At 37.8% G+C, this 20,946-nt stretch overlaps 1 protein-coding gene across 2 annotated transcripts in view; it reads left to right on the top strand.

Moving 5' to 3' along the window:
* LOC150076550 (LIM/homeobox protein Lhx1-like) overlaps positions 1-20,946 on the top strand; it is a 499,435-nt gene that overhangs the window by 257,802 nt on the left and 220,687 nt on the right. For both annotated transcript variants that reach the window (XM_090388106.1, XM_090388107.1), the window contains exon 3: positions 1,146-1,636. In XM_090388106.1, the coding sequence (XP_090244232.1) occupies positions 1,146-1,636 (491 nt within the window). The remainder of the gene's footprint in view (positions 1-1,145; positions 1,637-20,946) is intronic.

Genomic DNA, 20,946 nt, shown 5'->3' on the forward strand with positions numbered 1-20,946 from the left:
CTCGGTTTGCAAGACCCAAGTTGTAGAATGCGAATTTTGGAATAAAATAAATAAATAATGCATTGCTTATATCTTCTAAAACAAATTCGCAAACCTCCAAAGCTGGCTAACTGCCATTGCCGTCGTTACCAATTTCACGTTATGAACTTTCTTCAAAGTCTGAATCATCTTAGCTATCAAAGGCATTGCTTGAAAGTTTCCACGAGAAGGTAGTCAGTCTTTTTCTTGTGAATGAATGACGAATTCTATTGATATATGCATAACCCCTCTCTCGGTTATACTAAACAACAATGTAGTTTGAGATAAAAAAAAAAATCACTGCAAGCACCTATTTTACCTTCTGACCATAGGCAGCATTTTCCAGAACGAAAAAAGTGTGTATTTTTTCTGGAAAGTAGGGTAATTAAATACCATTTCAGATGCAGAACTACTGCTTCTGTAATGTACTTGAGAATAAATTACACAGTATTGTCGTCAGTAGTGATTATTCCTTCTTCCACACTGGGTTGAAAAGACTTTAGTTCGAATCCAGCCAATGCCTCAAAGACTTTTTAAGAGCTTTTTGGTTTTTTTTTTTTTTTTCCTCACAGTGTCGCTGAGTTAGTCTGTCTCAGGCGAGGGTTGTATGTCACTCCTTCTTCCGGAAACATGGATTTTTGTCCAGAAAACAGCAAACCTACCAAAGAATATACGCAATTACAGAAGTAGTATTTTGACGCCTCATAAATCTTTTAGCGATTAACACACCCACAAGATCATTATTACGCTAACTAGTGAGCAATTTGTGAAGTGTAAAAGATAAGTAATTATATAATTACGCGTTTCTGTATCGATGATTTTGCTATAGCATTTGTATTGTGTTTAAGATCAGTCCGTACAAACAGGTTTACTATTACCTGAGCACTACATAGTTAGGGTTCCTGCCTTTTTTTTTTTTTTTTTTTTTTCTTCTAGCAATATGGTAAATCTTCCTATTTGTTCCGTCTGCTGCTACACAGTAGTGTAGTACTAATGGTATACATACCATACATTGAAAACTGCTGCTATACAATATTAAAGTGGAATTTGATTGAAATCTGTATCTCAATTTTACTTTATATCTGTATATAATTTGTTTTTTACTGACAGTTAATTTCTTTCGGTAGCCATACTAATAGCCAACTCGCCAGCTGACCAAGCGGAGCTTGACGACCTTCCCGAGCATCCAGAACCAGACACTCACATAGGACGTGAAAGTGAGCGTGATTCTAGCCTGGAAAGGGAACGTGACTTACATAATGGACTCAATGGTGGTTCTTCAGTTAGCAGTCCACTCTGCGGCGGAGGTTCTGGTTCCATAGGTGGAACTGCCAATAGTGGCATTCAGTCTGCCAACTCGACGAACAGTACAGGTAATAGCAGTGTCGGAAGTACTGGAAGTGGTGCCATGGCAGAGAACGCCAGCAATTCATCCAGCCAATCAGGACAACAGAATGATGAGAACGCGCCCGGAACAAAACGGCGCGGACCTAGGACCACTATCAAAGCCAAACAGTTGGAGACGCTGAAGGCAGCGTTTGCAGCAACCCCTAAACCTACACGGCATATTCGCGAACAACTAGCCCAAGAAACTGGACTGAATATGAGAGTTATACAGGTAAGTGAATTTGATTATGTTGTTGTGTCATACATATGGTTAATGCTGACATGGAACATTTAAATTTCTCACTATCAGCTTCCTCCAAGAAAAGCGTCATGTCGAATTTCCAATTTGTGAGTGAAAAATCAGCAAAAGGAATAGCACTACTGGTTGTCTTCTCTGACTGTGCGATGCTTTTATTAAGACAAATTATATTTTGTTTTGCTTGAAAGGTATGCCAATATAAGTCCTGAATATAAATGGTAATGCTTGGGTATTAAAACAGCTTTTGTTATCGAAAGCTGTTTATAGGGATGCTTAAAATGAAATGTGAAAAAATTATAAGTTGGGAACTAATCTACTTAAATTAATTTTTATTTGCATTCACTACTTTTCTAAATTTCTATAGTAGTGTACACAATATTTAGAAACTTTTTAAACATTAAATAAACATAACTGCTATAAACATTACTTCTGGTGAAGTAATGTTTATGTCAATGTCAAGTAATGTCAATTTACACTTTTGTGGCGATCTATTTTCAATATATCACCGCCCTCCAAGTACAGTAACTGGTAAGCGTACAAATATTAATATAAGCGTACAAATACTTGTTATACAATTAGCAGAAATTTAAGTGAATCTGATAATAGAGATTCACTTTAAAAATTTATTCCGTTCTGCTCTGATAAGCCCCCTTCCTTTATTAAATTCCGCAGTTATAGTTCTAAATTGTTGCTGTTCAAATAGCTTTTGGTCGCGTGTGGATCCGTACAGTTTATTGCTACCTAAGAAGTACTGAATACATCTTGTGCATTTCTAAAATTCCAGATTTTTCCCTTCCTATTCAACACTCGCTTTGTTACTGTTCCTCCAAAAATGGCTTGATGGACCGAATAGCTCGGCGCTTTGAACGAAAACAACATCTACACAGCAAATGAAAAGCTTCTCAATTAGCAGCTGACAGAATGAATTACTCAAGAGTACGTACTTTTTTATTTATTTATTTATTGTGCTAGACGGTCCCAGCTAGCCTACCTGGCATCCCCGCCACTATTCACAATACCGTACAGATAATTACAGACTTACGGCACTAATTCCCGCTCCATTACAAGGCACTAAAGCTCTGTAATTCATATAATCTGAATTTGGGGTCTCTGCCACGAACAGTAACTAGTGAGAAATTGCCCTCAGTGCATGCAATCTCAATGTTATGTCCAGTCTGGGAAAGAGTCTTTTTAATAAATGATGTATAATCCGGAAAGCTGAATTCCACATCGTGGAAGTATCCTCACCAGTAAATTGCAGAAGATGAACACAGCTCTGTTGCAAGTTCATTATCTTTATAATCGTTGAAATATGCTTAAACTCACGTTTTCAATGGCCTCTTCGAGTACACCGACTTAAAAGACCAATCAGTAATGAAATGCACACTCTGAAGTATCCTCGTCGCGTACTCAGACTTGAAAGAAACCGCTGAGTGAAGCAGCTGTCCTCGAATACACTGACTTGAAAGACCACTCGGTGACCTTTCGTGTGGACTAACCAGGATGAACTGGCCTATTCGTACTAGCCCTCTTGAATCATTAGTGATTGTCTACTAGATACCACGGCTCGTGTCTGCAGTTCCAGGAAACGCATTGCACAGCTATCAGTCAATATTATGTCGCATGGTTCACGTTTTTAGGAAGAAATACTCGCCTCACCTCCTACTGAAGAGGATGTTAGTTTTCACCTCCACAAGGGTACAGCGAAGTAGTCGCCTCCTACTGAAGAGGATGTTAGTTTTCACCTCCACAAGGGTACAGCGAAGTAGTCGCCTCCTACTAAAGATGTGAGTTTTATACGAGTGCCATCTGGGGTTAAATCACTTCTTTCGTTTTGCTTTCCGCAGCTGAAAGAAACATTTTACATGTATCCGTTTCTGTCACGAAAAACTGGAATGTGCTATGAAAATATGCCCTCGTGGGTAACGCAGTTGGTAGTATTGCCGTCCTCCCCACACTAGGTGGAAAAGACCCAAGTTACAGTCCCATCGATGACCGGAGGGGATTTTTATGGCCCTTTTTTTTTTTTTTTACTTTGGCTGAGTTAATCGGTCTCAGGCGAGAGTAACATGGTTTTTTATCCCGGAAAAATCGAGTTTTTCGTCCAGAAAACAGAAAATCGACCTCAGAACACACGCGATTTACAGACAGTATACATGGAGCACAATGGCCTTAGTCGCTGATGCTCCTAAAACAATTCTACAACAACAACGACAACAACAACAACTATGAAAATATCCAATTCAGCACACAGAACAGTATATATATATATCTTATGCTTATCCTGACTGCAAAATTCTCCGTTCCAATGGACTATTTAGCCCATCCACCCCACCACATTTTTTACGTAGGTCGTTTCATCAGCGTTGTTCGTGCTCCATTTGTAGCAGAACTTGTCTTCTCTTGAAAACCTGTACTACAAAATTTTGGAAACCTAAAAGTCTGTCCTTGTCTTCAGTAGAACGGCTTCACATCCAGAAATCAGTGCTTGTACATTGGGCGCTCCATCAATCAATTCCTCTCATAGATCATGGTACTCATAGCACTTATACAGAAAACGTACCCAGTCTTTTTCTCACACAAGTATACCTTGAACATACTATCTTAAACAGACAAAAAATAATGGCATTTCAGAAACCACATTAATTGTACCAGCAGCAAGGGAGGGGATGGTCTATACAAGGCAGCCTAAATGCAAGTTTTTACACCTTGTACTTTATAGCTCGATTTTAAACTAATACGAAGAGCTATTCTGAAATAGTGTACCTCCAAAAATCACCAACAACCGATAAAACTTCTCAAATTGAGCTGCATCAACTTATTATGTTAATGCGATAAATTCCTTGCGGACATAAGCAACTTTTGCAGTGGAGAGATCGATTTGACGCCCCTTTGTTTGAGAAATGCACGAATCTATTTATTCTTGACTTGTTACTTAAACTACAATGGAATTTTCTCACAACAAGGTTCGGGCTTCCCACTGGTTTAGAATTGGTACTTAATAAAAACCTTACCAAAGATTCAAATGCCTTCAGAAACGAAACATTTCAGACAAATCTCATCAGCTTCCATTCTGATAAAAATACTGGAGAAAGCATTCTCCAGTTCTTGCTAAAGAACCCTTTTCCATCGTGCACTGACAACTTACTATCAATGGCTAAATTTACTCCCAAGAAGTGCGAGAGTAAACAAGAATTGGCAGTCGTCTGTGTAGACCTTGAATATCCCTTTGATAGTGTGAGAACCCAAGCACTTCTGTAGCTTCTTCATTCTTCTAGATTAAAGGCACCGCGTTGCACTTCTCAAATCCTTGCTTACGTTCCTTTTACACATACTTCAAATGTGGCAATGCAGTCTACACCAGGAATCGCAGTGCTGGCGTGGCACGCGATGGTCTATTATTGGGATTGTTTGTTCTAGTACCTTTCATCATGGAATGAAACGATGTCCAAAGAAACCCCGATGACAATAATCTTACAACATGGAAGAAACGAACGTTGGCTCCTAAAATTCCCTCCCATCAGAACAACCCAGGTTCCTAAAAAAAATTGGAACCGACAAGACAGTCAATCGCAACTGCCACTAAGCTTCTGACAGCTTTAATCTCCTCCCCAAATATCGACACCTCTGCAACCCTCATATACCTTCACGAAAACGAGCAATGTTCACTTTCTAACCAATGGTTGAACAGGCGCAAGCATTGAAACAGATTCGTACCAGCTGAAGGCCTTTTTTCCCACATTGTGTTCTTGGAAGCGCAGCATGTAGATATCGAAAATTTCACCACAGACGCAACTTACAGACTGAAATTTGCAGAGAGCAAATCCGGAATCTAATTTCTCTTTAACTGGAAAACGAACAGTGATTAAAAACGATATTCCCCAAAACTAGTCTCATATTAATTCCGTTTGCGCCAGTAAACCCAAAATCAAATCAAAATCAATCTAATTCCGGAGTGGTTTGCTTTCAGGTTTTGTTTGTTTGTTATTTGGTTTTTAGAAGCATTAGCAACTAAGCCCATATTGTTCCGGGGATATGCGGTGGTCATTCCCTGACCTTTCCGCTTCCTCCGTATTTGGTGGTCACTGGTTCGAACCCCGGTCTAATCAAGAAGCGTGTACTACGCACTGCTGCTCCTGGCCACCTGACTACGGAGGCGCCTGCTGTCAAGTCCTCGATGGTAAAAAGACGATGTTTAAAAAAAAAAAATAAATAAATAAATAAAATAAAACTGAAATGTATACAGTAGACTTATCTGTTCTGAATATTCAACTTCCGAACCCTTTAACAATAATTATAATAATAAAGTTCTTTAGAACTTAACTTTGATACAATCATGTTTCCTTACGGTTACAATTATGAATTTCTAATTAGTGAAGACAGCAAATCCTATGATTTCCACAGCTTTTCTTGTGCTAACAATAAGCTCTTTTGTTTTGTAAGTCAGTTTTATCAAGCGTTTTCCTTTTAACTTTAACCCACTTCGCTCAATTAAAACGATGACACCACTGTTTCGCGTAATATTAGTTAAGAAGTCTTTCTTGTGTACCCTCATGGCCGCATTCTTAATTTAGCTATGGTGACTAAAAAAACCAATCAATCAGTCAATTGATCAGACATTTCAAAGCCGGAAAGGACAGTACAAAGAATTCAACTTGGCTGGAAATCAAAAATCTCTATTTTGCGAAGTGAGTAGTTGATCATAAAAGTGCAATAATAAGTAGTTCATCATAATACTGGAACCCTTTTAAGAAGTATAAACTGATTTACTTAACTTGGGAGTAAGCCAAAGCAATTTTACCCGCTACACTTCAATCATTTATTTTTATTTTTTCAGAGTACATAGTTGTGAAAATTTCTCTTTACGACCTTGAACTTTAAGGGATTTTAAATCTGTCAATTAATCAAATCATACGTTCCTTCTCTTTTTTGATAATATGTTCTGATGAAACAAATTTTAGTCAAAAAAAAAAAAAAAAATACATGCAAAAAAGGATGATATTCCTCTCGTTATAAGATGTTTGCAGGACTATCTTGTCCTTTATCTGTTTTAGTGGCCTGCAGGATTTAAACTGCACATATGAGGTGTGGCAATAATGTTCCTGGACGTGCAATAGAAAGAACACAAAGTAAAGGAGCCCAAAAATGGTTTTATTTTTATTTTAAGTAATCACACTCTGATTGAATGCACAAAAACTTTTTCTGAAAAGAGTCGGCGTAGGCGTCCAAAGAGATGATGTTCAGTTAGGGGTTACGTTTTACCTGTCCTCGACATCCTGAAATCTTTTTCTTTTGTGGGCAGTTTTGTTAGAAAAGAGGAAGTCCGCTGGTGCTAAATCGGAAGAGTAGGGTGAACAGCTGCTCTGTACAATGCCATGTTTAGTCAGAAATGTCTTCACAACAAATATGGAGTGGTTGGGGACACTGTCGCGCAACAAGAACCACCTGCTTTCTCTCGAAATTGCGGCTTCACTCGGGAAATACGCTTCATTAGTCACCTGTACGTGGAACGCAGCATTGACTCTCTCGTTCACATTCCTTATAAATCACACCGTTTGTCGAAAATCTTGATCAGCATCATCTTGATCCTGGACTTCTGTAAACGAAACTTTTTGGGCCTTGGTGATGCTTTTGAAGTACATTGCATGCTCTGACGCTTCATCTGTGGGTAGTATCTCCATTAACAATACAGTCGAGGAAATTAGGATTTCTTGACAAGTTTGGTTGAAGTCTGAGCATGATGACACTCTTCGTTGCTTCTGCTCATCCGTGATGCTGTGCGGTACAAATTTTGCTCAGACCTTTCTTTTCCTTAAACATTCATGCAGAATTTGACGAATTGTCTCTTTCTTCATATCCAACTCATCAGCCATCATTCCGAGGGTCAAACGACGATCTCTTTCCGAAATTTCTTCCTCATTTCGAGAGGCTCGCTCCTTGGGTTACCGCGAACATCCCAAAGTCCGTCTTTGAACCGCTTATACCATTCAAACACAGACTTACTGTTTCATCGCCATAAACCGTTTTTAACATTTTATACGTTTCTATTGTAGATTTTTCCAGTTTAAAGCAAAATTTGATATTCGTTCGTTGCTCCATTGCAAAATCATAACAGGAACGTTAACGCTACTAACGAAACTGGGTGTTACTTACAACCTGTCAGCCTACTGAACAATCTCTGTAACACCATCTGTTGTAGAAAGTTTGAATTACAACATGCCACTTCCGTTTATTTTCAAACTCATCGAAAATGACCGCAGCAACACCAGCCTGGGAACTTGATTGCCACACCTCGTATAACGCAATGGTCTTAATTCTCACAACAGAACAAATTTATATTTGCAATGAGATGTCCTGATATTGCACTGCTTTGAAACAGCTGGTCTTGACAAAAGATTAATTGGCCATTTCTTCAAAAGGTGAGGCTGCTGGGACAGCCTGTTTCAGGACTAACTGGTCTTTCGTCAGATAGCAGTTGGTTTCCAGTCACAACACTCAGGCAAAACTTATAAAGAATTGTTCGATATGTGATCTGCAATGCAGTATACGAAATATTTTCAAAGATTTATCTGTTGAAAGTAGTGCAATGCCAGGGCAACTCGTTACAAAATCAAGTTTGTTCTACTGTGAGAATTAAGATCTTTCCATTGGCCATGCAGTTTAAATCCTGTCGCCCGCAAAAACAAATAAAAGGACAAGATAGTTATTATTAATGGTAACAGTTGTGAATAAATTCATTTTTTTTTTTTTTTATTTGAATTGGGTTCCTCGTTAAAATGCGATACCCCTCAAACGCAGAGGGTGCTTGATTTTAAACATAGAGAGAGTGCGCGCGCGATCCACTTTCTCTGCTGTGCCTGAAAACAACGTTGGATTCTGAAGTAGCTTGATTAGGTTACTCTGAATGTCTTCAAACTGATTCAAAATGAAATACTTTCAAATGGTTTTTCAGTTTGGGATCATAGGACAAGATTAGACGAGTATAGCGGTTGCTGCACCCCTTTTATTTAACTGCCTTACCAAAATTCCGTCTTTATTAAGGAATGTGTCGTGCTATAAACGAAGGTCGAATGCTAAACCGATTGAACAAATTAGTAATGAACAATTTCTCGGGTACTAAATTAAATGTCAGCCTAGTTCACAGCATTGCTGAAGGGAAGTCCAAAAAATGATTTCTTGCAATATTATCAGGATCAGTAGAGAAGTTAAGATTTCTTACTTTGAGGCTGACTATGTCCAACAAATTAGCGATTTTTTTTACTGAATTAAATTAGTTCTTTTATTGTCATACTCAATATATGTGATTGTGCTCCAAAGTTTGTAAAACTGGCTTTTTGAGAGAAGGACCCAGACTATGCGCGTAATTAAATAAACAAGCAAAAGAATTTGGCGCAGATCGTGTTATATTCGTAATGCAATATGCACACGCAATTTTCTTTTACGGTTGTCTCCGAGTTTGGAGAAAGTGTCTTTACGGAATTTACATAAAGCTTTTGTTTTTCTTTAAACTGACCAAAAAAAAAAAAAAAAAAAAAATGCAACAGCCCTGAACGATCTGTCACATCTGAAATCTCTTACAGAGAAAATAAAAGGAATGGAACAAATGCAGAAAAGCTTACAGCCGTGACGACCATAGTGAGGATAACGTAAAGAAAAGCACCGTTCATAGGAAGGACCACGCTTCTTGACAAGTCAAGATGTCATGAATGGGATTGATGATAAAGATACGACTCAAAGGAATAAATTACGATACGCAGCATTAAGGTGAACAGCACCGACCCACGTTCATGTCGAGGGGGTAAAAACCTCATAATGTAATTGTGGAACGAACCGTATGATAATGTATTGCAAGCCAGTGACACCTAGTGTCATTGTTTATGTTTACTAACTGTATATAATTCTTTTCTTTTTAAATAATTCGCGGGCAATACATACAGCATAACGAAATGGAATCGTAGAAAAAATGGTGAGAGGCAGAGAGGTGAAACTAAGAACCGTAACGTATAGGATACTGCAATGCGGCAGGTTTAAAACCAGAAATATCTGTTCTGCTGACACGGCCTTCTTCGATGTACCGATTTAGTGTCGACGTCCGTTCTACGTCCCTTGGGGCTCCTATAGGGCACTGGCGTGGCGAAGGCGTATCAAAACAAATCTTTCTGTTCGCCGTCTTTCTCGTTACGATAGGAGAGGGTGTTGCGGAAATGGCTGATCCTTTTATTTCTACCACTTCGTGGCAGTAAAACAAAAGAGTTCAGATCACGCGAGTTTAATTTCTGGAGTCTAAGTATCTTAAGGCTCTTCTAATGCCCGATTTTCATCACTTCTTTCACTGATACTTTCTGACATAACCTTCTTTCAGAAGTTTCTAAAATTAATTTTATAATCGGTGGGAGATGCATATAACATGAGTAGCCAAACACTGTCACGGAGTTACGAGACTAAATAATAATAATAATAATAATAAAGTGCTATTAAAAACTTATAGAACTTAATTCATGTACGCGATAACATTCTGCAGTTAGTGATATTCAACATGTGTGACTCGAGTTGCTTTGAATTAGCACCAACGCCACCCAGACCATGAGATAGCTGTGTGTCCTGTCAGTAAAATAATGTTCCTGGACTCGCTTCTTACTTGCAGGGGGATGAAATACTTCCTTTCCTTAATAATTTGAATTCTATCAGATGTGGAAAGCTTACGAATACCGGTATATTTTAAACTGGTTTAATTGATTTTATGTATTTTAAACTTCCTAGCATAATTAGTTGTATATTTTTGTAAAAAAAATTCCTTCTAATTGGTGGATTTTTTTTTTTTTTTTTTTTTTTTACACACACGAGGGTGTCTGCAAGAATTTATATGTTGTTGTTGTAAGGTTTAGGATCATCAGCGACTAAATTGCGTGTCTTCTGTGGTTGATTTTCTGTTTTCTGGATGAAAAACCCGAGTTTCCGAGATCGAAAACCATGCTACCCTCTCCTGAGACCGACTAACTCAGCCACGTTGTGAAAAAGGCCCATAAAAATTCCTAACGTCATCGACGGGACTCAAACTCAGGTCTTTTCCACCCGGTGTGGGGAGAATAGCGATTCTGCCATGTGCCACCGACGAGGGTGAATTTATATGTATCCGATTCTTGACCTCAAAGGGTTTTACTTATCAAGTTACGGTTATATCTTGATCAAGGAATTGGTACAGATTCCCGTAGCGTACTGCTTCTTCTGTTGTAAATCTGCATAGAATAAAGTTAATTATTATTATTATCCGTTTATTTCTCTTTCACGATACTCTTTAACAGTCTATTAACTAGAGGTGTAATATATTGATGCGTTTTGCGAATTAAACCGCACAATTTTTGCACCTCCCCCTGCTTCAACTCCATTTGAATAACTCAGTTTCCTCGCATGACAAGCGAAATTCGAAACACTATGGGTGACAAGTGATGTAACGACTATCTTAGAGCACCAATAAATGTGAAAGTGTATATGTTAGCTGTATCAATGTTAGTTATTTGTAAACTGTCGGACCGATGGGATATTTGGCTACCAACCGATGAAGATGGCAGTAAACATCAAACCGGCAATCTGTGTATGGATAAAGGAAGAGATCTGTGAACGAGAAACCACCTTATGCTAGACTTGACCGATTCGTCACAGTGTTATCAAAGTACGAGCAATCGTATAGCAATTGTAGACCAGTATATAAATCATAGTAATACTAGTATAATAATATATAATAATACTAATAATGTTAGCATTGAATAGTAGATTATTATTTTTTACTAAATTAATAGTAATGCATCTGTTAATAGTAATCCACCTCTGTATCTCGATACTTTTGCCGACCGGGCTAGCCGGGTGGGTAAAGTGCCTGCCTGGCAACCCAAAGGTCGCGGGTTCGAATCCCGCCTCGGGCTTGGATCAAAGCACTGCAAAAACCTTGGGAGGTGCATTATGGCCACAGAAACCGATGCGCCAACAACTACCAAAAAAAAAAAAAAAAAAAATCTCGATACTTTATTTACATTTGCATTTGGGAATGAATTAAATGAAATAAAATTAAAATATACTAAGAGGACATCACCCATTTTAAAATGCATTTTTAATAGGTTCATCAACTACTAACATGGAAGAAACCAGGAATGAAATTAAAATTGAACGGAAAACCAGACACTCAATTGGAAATAAGTGGGCTTCACTTTTCGAAGTTCATATTTTATCATAGGTTGGCACACAGTACGCACGAAAGAAAAGGTTGAGTGTTATAAGAAGAAAGCGACACGTGCAGAGCAGAGTCTAATCTTGATTGGTTGATGTAAATGAATATAAGTAAAGTTACAGTATTAGAGATTTCAGTGGTGTTTCTAGCATTGGGCATACTTTTGTCTTCAGTTTTAAATTTAAAATATAAAGATTTCCATTATGCATGGTTTATAGTCATCTATCAGTTTTCTTTAAAAAAAATTGCAGCATTCACTTGCGGTTTGGGAGCTATGAGCATTAAGGGCAAGTTGCTTTTATGGATAAAGGAATGGTTGAGTGGGAGAAGATAAAGAATGGTAATCAGGGGACACTGCTCTTCGTGGAATTTCCCAGGTTTCGGTGTTGGACCCATTGTTGTTTTCGCTATTTATAAATGATGATGATAAAGGCATATCAGGCTTAATGTCCTACTCTACAGATGATACAAAGGTTGGCAGGGTGGTTAATGACAGGAATAATGGTATTCTACTGAAACAGGATCTATAAAAATTAGGCAGATGGGCTGAGAAATGGAATTGAAGTTTAACATTGCCAAATGCAAACTACTGCATATGGGTAACAGTAATCCCAGAGTAATTTATCATCTGTGAGGTACTACACTAAGGGTAATGGAAAATGAAAGAGACCTGTGGGTAATCGTGCAGTCAGATATGAAGTTCTCTGAGCAATGCAGACAGGCTACCAGGACAGCTCATGGGGTTTTGTCAGTGATATACAGTAATTTTGCTAGCAGGGATAAGGAAGCGATTATCCCATTTTTAAGGCCACATCTTGAGTACTGCATAGAGGTCTGGAGGCCTCATTTTAGGAAGTATGTAGAGCTGCTGGAACGAGTGCAGAGAAGGGCAACGAGATTGGTAAGGGGTGCTCTTACCAAGAAAGGATTCAGTTCTGCAAATTTCAACGTATGGAGACTAGGCACCTGTGATTTGTTTAAAGCTTTGAATGGACTGGGCAAGCTCAGTACTGATGGGAATCATCCTCTTGTTCAGACTGCATGCATGAGGGGACACAAATTCTAATTGTGGAAGGACGGTTGCATAATAGATGTGCGAAAGTTTGCCTTTAGCAAACACTGGTTGATTGCTGGAACAAAATTCCATCTGCTGTGGAAGTTAATAACTTAAATAAATTGAAGGAAGAACTAGACCAACTATTGGCGGGAATGAATAGGTGAAATGGGAAGTGTCGGTTTTTTTTTTTTTTTTTGGCTGATGCTGTATAAGCTTGCTTTTTTTGCATCATTCGCCACTGCTGAATGCTAAAACATACGTGGATAATTCGGTGTCACCGAATTAGCGCAGAATCAAATATCCTACAGAATCATCTGCAATAAGGCCTGTTCCACACAATGAAGACATAATGAAGATCCCTATACCAAAACCCCATAAATCAGTGATTAATATGGCGAGTATTCTTGTGTTGCAGACTTTGCTGGATCACCTACTTCAACAGATTTGGGCTGTCAACCAGAAAATTATAACAGCCCACACTTAATTAAGTAAGAAGAGTTGAATAGCTTAGTTCGTAATTCAAACTTGTCTAAAGAGCAAGCAGCACTTCTTGGTTCTACGTTAAAGTACCCTGATACTCTGGTGTTGCCAGGTAGTCTGGCAACACCAGAGTACCTACCGCCCACCGAAAATAGGCCAGTAAGCCTTGAAACGGTGCTTCTGGGTGGTGGTATCCACCGTGTGTAAGTAACAATAGGCTTCTTTATTAGTGAAGAGTTATTTCTTCTAGGTAGTGAAATATCATGGCAACTCGTTGTTGAAGGTAGTTACAATATGAGATACAATTAAGTCGATACCATTTCAACTACTTTCGAGTACACAAAATATTGTGTACTACACTGAAAATTTGGCTACCAGGGTTCATTAGTGAATTTCTAATTCGTAGTTCTATGCTTTATGCACATATATACTTGAGTATTTTCACTTTAAGTAGTCCAGTTAACTTGTAACCGAGCAGCGTTGAATTTAGACCAATCTGCTCTATAATACTGTAATTTTTAGTAATCCTCTTTGAAGGCATTCAAATTTTGTCCGCGATAATTTCAAAGTTTCTACCGCTTTGTGGTCACAATACAGAAAGCCATCTATTACATATACATCGAGTTCGACACTAGAAAACACAATTTAGTATGTGATTTATTGCAAGTAGGTAATTTGACTTGTTGAGACAAAAAATAAGAACTCGTTATTTCATGGGTAGAATGTGTTTAAAGAAACGTGAGGCTGCCTTAAGAGACAGTATCTTCATAATATTGAATTTTTCCTCCAAGTTGTTCAAAATTCTGTAATTGACTTCCCGTAAGTTTTTATTCCAGATGACGGTAAATCCACTTCCCTTGTCATCTCTGTCTCTGCGCAAAACACAATAGCTGGGAGGGAGGAGCTCGCCGCCCTTGACTATCATAAGTAACCAAGTTTTGGTAATAAAAAAAAATAACAATAATAAATAAATAAATCGTGATTGCTAAATACTAGGTTACTGCTTAAATTAGCAATTTCTTTCACTAAGCTGCGACAGTTATGTAACAGTTGATCTTTTGCATTGAATTTGGAATTTTATGGTGTGTCAATTACTATGATTGAAGGAGAGAAAAGCGAGAACCTTCTCTGATTAATTAAAGTTCCATATTTCTTATAATGAATGAATGAATGCTAAATGAAGTATAATTACGATTATTTGATTTTTAATTTTCTGACATGAGCCCTCAATTCCGATTTCCTCCTTAAACTAATTAATGAAATTTTAAGGCTCCATTCTACAAATGAAGTCTCTCTTGTTTCAGTAGTGTTGATTTTAATTTGTTTGTTGTTTTTTTTTTTTTTTTTTTTTCGTGTAAATTCGTAAGATTATCTTTAGCAACTGTTTTCCTTCAGGAAACTCGAGTTTTTTTCAAACTTAAATTACTGATGCCTCATGACCTTGCTCCACCCAACTACCACATTATAAAAAACAAATTAGTGTACTTAGTTTATTATGCCATCTTACTTATTTGTGTATATCTGTTGTACAATTCATCTGTAGAAGGAATAATTAATCTATGCTTTAAGTTAATAATTTTATTATTATTAGACTGAACTTCCTTCACTCACACTGACTGACTGCTTTCAGATATTTTAGTCTCATTTCCACAAGAGCTGCTATCAGATACTATGCAATTCATCTCTCGAATCTTGCCCACCCTTCGAGTTGATTCCGAGTTGACCTTTTCGAGGATCGACTCGGTCTTCCAGTGTGGGGAATACTCCCTCTATTTTCTGAGCACTGTTGTAATGCCCGAGGCATCAGCGGCCTGCACATTAAGAACACGTAATCCCTGACAAATGTTACAGTGATGGATATCACCCAGTCATCTGACAAAGGAGAATGTGTTAAAAGAAACGCCTCCTCGTGTGAGTGACAACGTCATTTGAGAGTCCATTATCACGAGACCATAACCCGGACATAAACACATTTTCTCAATGCATTTGTGAAAATATTAAGGCTGAAATAATGAAAACCTGCTTCAATATTGCACTGACAGATATTATGGTCTTCATCTTGTTTCGTGAAATTTGAGGACTGGCCACAGAATGAAGCAGAGAGAGAATACAAGAACGTAACTCAATTCTAGCATTTTATAATAAACAGTGCAAGATTCCTTCTTGAGCTATGCGTTACTAGTATGATGGCAATATGTATTATCAAATAAACTGAATGAATTAAAATAATTCAACTGATCCGTACTAGATCCGTCTTTACTGTCCACTGCTAATCCTTTTAAGATTCATCATTTCAGCCAGCCACATTACTGTTTACATTTACATCGCCCTGTAAATAATTGTCATTAGCTTTTCTATGTCTTCTTACACCGGCCATTGGTATGCAGTCTTATCCTGCATATGTAGTTTCATTGCATGAGCAACTGAAATTAAATTTAATAAACTGTGACACATTTCGTTTTTGCAACTCTAAACCAGTATAAAACTATATTCAGTATTAGTGAGGGCAGGTCACGGCGTCATTTCCATGACAATGCACTACGAAATAAATATTCTTGTAAAGGAATCTACAGCCATCAGTGAGTTGGTTATGTATTTGAAGGCGTACATAATTCTCTGATTGGTTATGAACTGCTTTATATTTTTAGGTTTAAGGCAAAAATTACCTTATTTTAAAAATCATTGTCACAAAAAAAAAAAGTTAAGTTTATTTGTAGTATTATTCTCTAAAACGATATACTGCTTAAAGTAAATATTGCTCATAAATTCCGTAAACGCTGTAAAATCAGACACACTACAATCTTGAAATATTATGCAAGAAATCCGGCACTCTTATCAATAATTACATTTGTCTTTACGAATTCATGCAAAAAGAAAAAGAAAAGTTCCATTACTGTTTTTTATTTATTTATTATTTTTTTTATAAGATGCCTGCAAAGACTACTTTATCCTGCAATAATCTGTTTCTGCAACCAGCAGGATTTAAACTGCATGCATAAATCTTAATTTTCACAGCAGAAAAAACCTGCCTTTGCAAAGAGTTTCCCTGATATTGCACTGCTTACAAACAGATGGCTCCGCCAAAATGGTTAATCATTTATTTAAAATAGGAGATTGCTACGACAGCCTGCTTCAGTACTACCTGGTCTCTTATTATATATGAGTTGCTATGCAGTATATGTCATCAAATTTAAGAGTTGTAATAAAGCTATCTCTGAAAGTATAGCAATCTCAGGGTAATTCGATAAAAAGAAAAGTTTGTTCTCCTATGAGAATTAAAGTGTTGTCCATGCAGTTTTAAACCTTGCTGGCCGCAAATAATGATGAAAAGACAAGAAATCATTTAGATATTTACAGATGGAGTAGGGGCGCATGATGCAAGAAAGCAACTTATAAAGCATTAGCCAAAAAACAGAAAGAGAACTTCCCAATCACCTATTCATCTTCTCCAATACTTGTCTGCAGCCACAGAATTAGCTGAATAGGTACAAATTGTAGCAATATTTGAACCTGTTCAAATTATTAGAATTCGATGGCGTAAAAACCATAATTTTAATTATGAAGAAGAGAGGATCAACCTCTAATGCATCTTCAGGAGAAATATGAAATTGAAGTTTTAATATTAATTGCATGTGTGTAAATCTATAAATTTTCCTGGATTATTCAATTCTGTTTTTTAACTCATTTACAAAAGCATAACGAAACATTTTAGTTTCTGAGTGCTATTACTAATTTAAAATCACTTGATCCCGATGATGTGTTCAAGAGTTGTCAAGTTACATTTACAATGGACAAATTGAAGTCTTTCTGAAAATCCTTTCTGAATAGCCGACCGGGCTAGCCGAGTGGGTAAAGTACCTACCCGGCAACCCAAAGGTCGCGGGTTCGATTCTCGCCTCGGGCTTGGATCAAAGTACTGCAAAAACCTTGGGAGGTGCAATATGGCCACAGAAGCCGATGCGCCAACAACTACCAAATCAAAAAAAAAAAAAAAAAAACCTTTCTGAATTAAATACCGAGCTTCTAAAACCTGTGTCAGCTTATTATCAGAACTGTCCCGTCGAAAATTCTGAATTACACTGCCAAGATTTTGACATTTTGTTTATATTATATAATTATGCTATCACATGTTGATGTTTGTAAAGACTACCGGTGTGGAACATATGCCCCCCCCCCCCCGCCCCGCCCCACAATTTCCAAGTGTGGCCAGTAGTGAGCGAGTCCTTCCTAAATTGAAATGCTATGCAGACCTTAATGGATCTAGTTGTGCCGTCAATCGAACACGAGATGGAATCATATTTAGATTATGATATCATTAATAAATATCAGTATTCGTAGAATTATGTATGGTAATAGGTTTTGACAACGTACAAGTTAGTGCAAACGCATCATATTAGTACGCAGCTAAACTCTCAATTAGCAAAAATATGCAAAAGCGGCATCGTTTATGTTATATCTCATATTGTTGTGAACACCTTCACAACGAGTTGTCATGATATTGCACTACTTCGAATAAGTAACGCTTCACCAAAGGAGAAGACTGTTGTTACTTATTCTCAGCGAATACCACTACCCAGACAGCACGTTTCAGGGCTATTTTGTATTTGTGTAGGATAATAACTCGACTATCCAGTTGTCCCTATTAGACTTAGAAAAGCAAAAAGGTAGAGGGAAAGTAATAGTAGGAGTGGAAGAGGAAAAGAAACGGTGTAGAAGAATGAAAGGGACAGTAACTCCTTCAACTCACACCACTCATAAACTCCTCGAATAGGCAACGCTTCCCCAGTGGAGAAGGCTGTTGTTACCTATTCTTGGAAACTTCGGACATCATCAGGCTCCTCCTGGTGCCGTTTCAGGGCTATTTGGCCCTTCTTCGGTGGGTGGATAGGTACCCTAGTGATGCAATGATAACAAAACAGTTATGAAGTATAACTCCACAATATGAGAGATTCCTGATGGTGTATAATATAAATTAAGACTGATGTTAAGAGCTTTAGCCTGAGGCTGCGAGAGATTTAGACAACGTACAAGTTAGTGCAAACGCATCATATTAGTACGCAGCTAAACTCTGAATTCATATTTCAATATTTCAGGTAATAGGTTTTGTAAACAATTTAATTTTCGGAAAATTAATAAAATTATTCAATTTGTATACTTGCTATTTGCAAACATAACAAAAAAAAAAACTCCATTTTTACGGAGAGTGTAAAGGTCTGTATCGTTGTCTCGGACTGTATTTCGTGGTCTTACCTTAGGCTACATATTATGACGCAACAGTCCTGCTGGAAGGAATGTCACCATAAATAGGTACACATGGCCAGAAATGGACTGTATGAGTCTCCAAGTGAGGCGCTGATCAATGGGTATCATGGACCTAAGGTCTTGCATTCAAACATCTCCCTTCGTGCAGCGGGGCACGAGAGCCTTATACTGTGAATAACCCACCCGCATTTCCTTTCAACAACGTTGTGAAACCCAGTTTATCGGACTAGGTTAACCAGTTTCCATTCGTTCAATGGCTCCGCTTCCGTTCTCACTGTAGGCGAGTTTGCTTTTAACAGGCTGTCAGCATGGGGATTCAGGAATCGTCGCTACGGTAGGATAGGTGCATGGTCCACGCAGAAATGGGTGGTACTATCTTGTGTTTGGTCACTTGCTCCACTGTGGAACATGTGTTCCGCTGAACAACACGTTGGATCCTCTTTGCGTTCCTCTGGTCTCAAAAGCTGCTCAGCGCGTAGCTGATGGTTTTTCCATGGTTGGGTCACTCCCTACACGTGAGATACGGCTGTACAAGAACGCTGGACGAAAACGGCCGTGATCAAGATACTCGTCCTCGCTAATCTGGCCTCAACGATCGTCGCGTGGAACACAGACTAAATGCTGTTGTGCCAGGCTTGACACGGGTATAGTACGCTGCATTGTAGTAGCAGACGCCGCGCATGAAGTTAGGGTGGACGGGGGGACGTATTGTTTTCTGACTGTATACACTGTATTTTAATCGGAAACAAACACATCAAGTATGTCTACGCAATGTAATTCTGCTTAAATACATGCTTACATATAATTAGTACATAATCTATGGAAACTTCAGAAAATGGAAGTGTGTCTAAATCTTTTCTTCCTCACTTATGACAAAATCCATCAGTAATTTAACCCGATGAATTATAATAGATGAAGCTAGCTTCTGCTTACATCCTTCCACTTATGAGGTAGATGGGTAAGCTAAACTTCTGCTTACATACTGAGTTTAATATTGAAAGCATTCAAAGCTTTATAATAGTATAAATATAGACTGCAATCTCAAAGCTGATGTTTCGTACATAACTAGTCAATATGTGACTGACACAGGGTAAGTGAAAAGCTGCTCAAAACATTCCAGACGCGTTTGCTTTTAACAGGGGGGAAAAACTGTTTTTAATAACCGTTTTCTTTCCCCCATGATAGTGCCTGAGAAACTTTGAACATGCAACACTCCATTGGGAGATAAAGCCCCCAAGAACATTTTGTTTATATTATATAATTGGATTCGCACTTGTTGAAGCTAGTAAAACCTACCAAAGTGAAACGCACGAACCCTCCTCTTCCAATCAAAATTTCTGGATGCGCTACTGATGATATTTGAGGATATTTATACAACTCACATTGCACACTTGTCATTGAATTTATTTTTGCAAACTTAAAAGGCTTTTGTCATTTGGTTAAGTATTTTAACCTAATGTTCCTTCTGGAGGAGTTGATGGAATTACATATCTAAAGAAAGGGAGAAGGATTTTAAAATATTTTCAGAGTTTGTGTTGTTTGCTATTTGAAAATTTACTGTTGCATGCAAGACTAAATATAACTATTTAGTTAGGAGCCGAGTGTTTTACTGGAACACTCTAGAATGTTTTGATTGCTGCAACGCCCTCACACCTAGTACGGTAGTTGTAATCATTTAGCACCATGTGTAATTTGAAATCTCGTTTCGGCGGAAGGAACTTATGGTTAATAGGCAAACCGACAAGCGAATGCATGCAGTCTGCAGATACAACATAATGGCGAAAATTCTGAAGCAACCAACGAATCTGTTGCAAAAAAATTCAGCATAATCTTGTTCTTACTGTAAGATCATTTAGGGACAAACTCCAGAGATGTTTGCATGCTTACCTCTCTTTACTATCAACGTTGCTTGCTGTTTTATGACCGCATGAGGAACAGTCTTTTTTAAACACAATTTATTAGCAATTCTTTCCAATTCGGTATATCTCAAGTTCAGTTGTCGTTATAATGCCAGGTATGAAGAGACGTGCAACAAATGCCTACGGAAAATGTGTCCTCATTCCCAGACATATCAGAAGGTAAGAAGGCAATTGACATATTCCTGGAAAGAGTTGAATAACTACCCTTAAATTTTATTTTAGGACACTGAGCGTTTTGTATTTAGAAAATAAAATGTAGTGTTTTTTTTTTTTTATATATTTTCAAGTGCATTTTTACCCTTATTTTTAAATCCTGACTGATTTATAACATCTTCCGTTCTTT

The sequence above is a fragment of the Mastigoproctus giganteus genome, chromosome 13 (assembly GCF_048544385.1).
Source record: "Mastigoproctus giganteus isolate SK-2022 chromosome 13, ASM4854438v1, whole genome shotgun sequence".
Taxonomy (NCBI): domain Eukaryota; kingdom Metazoa; phylum Arthropoda; class Arachnida; order Uropygi; family Thelyphonidae; genus Mastigoproctus; species Mastigoproctus giganteus.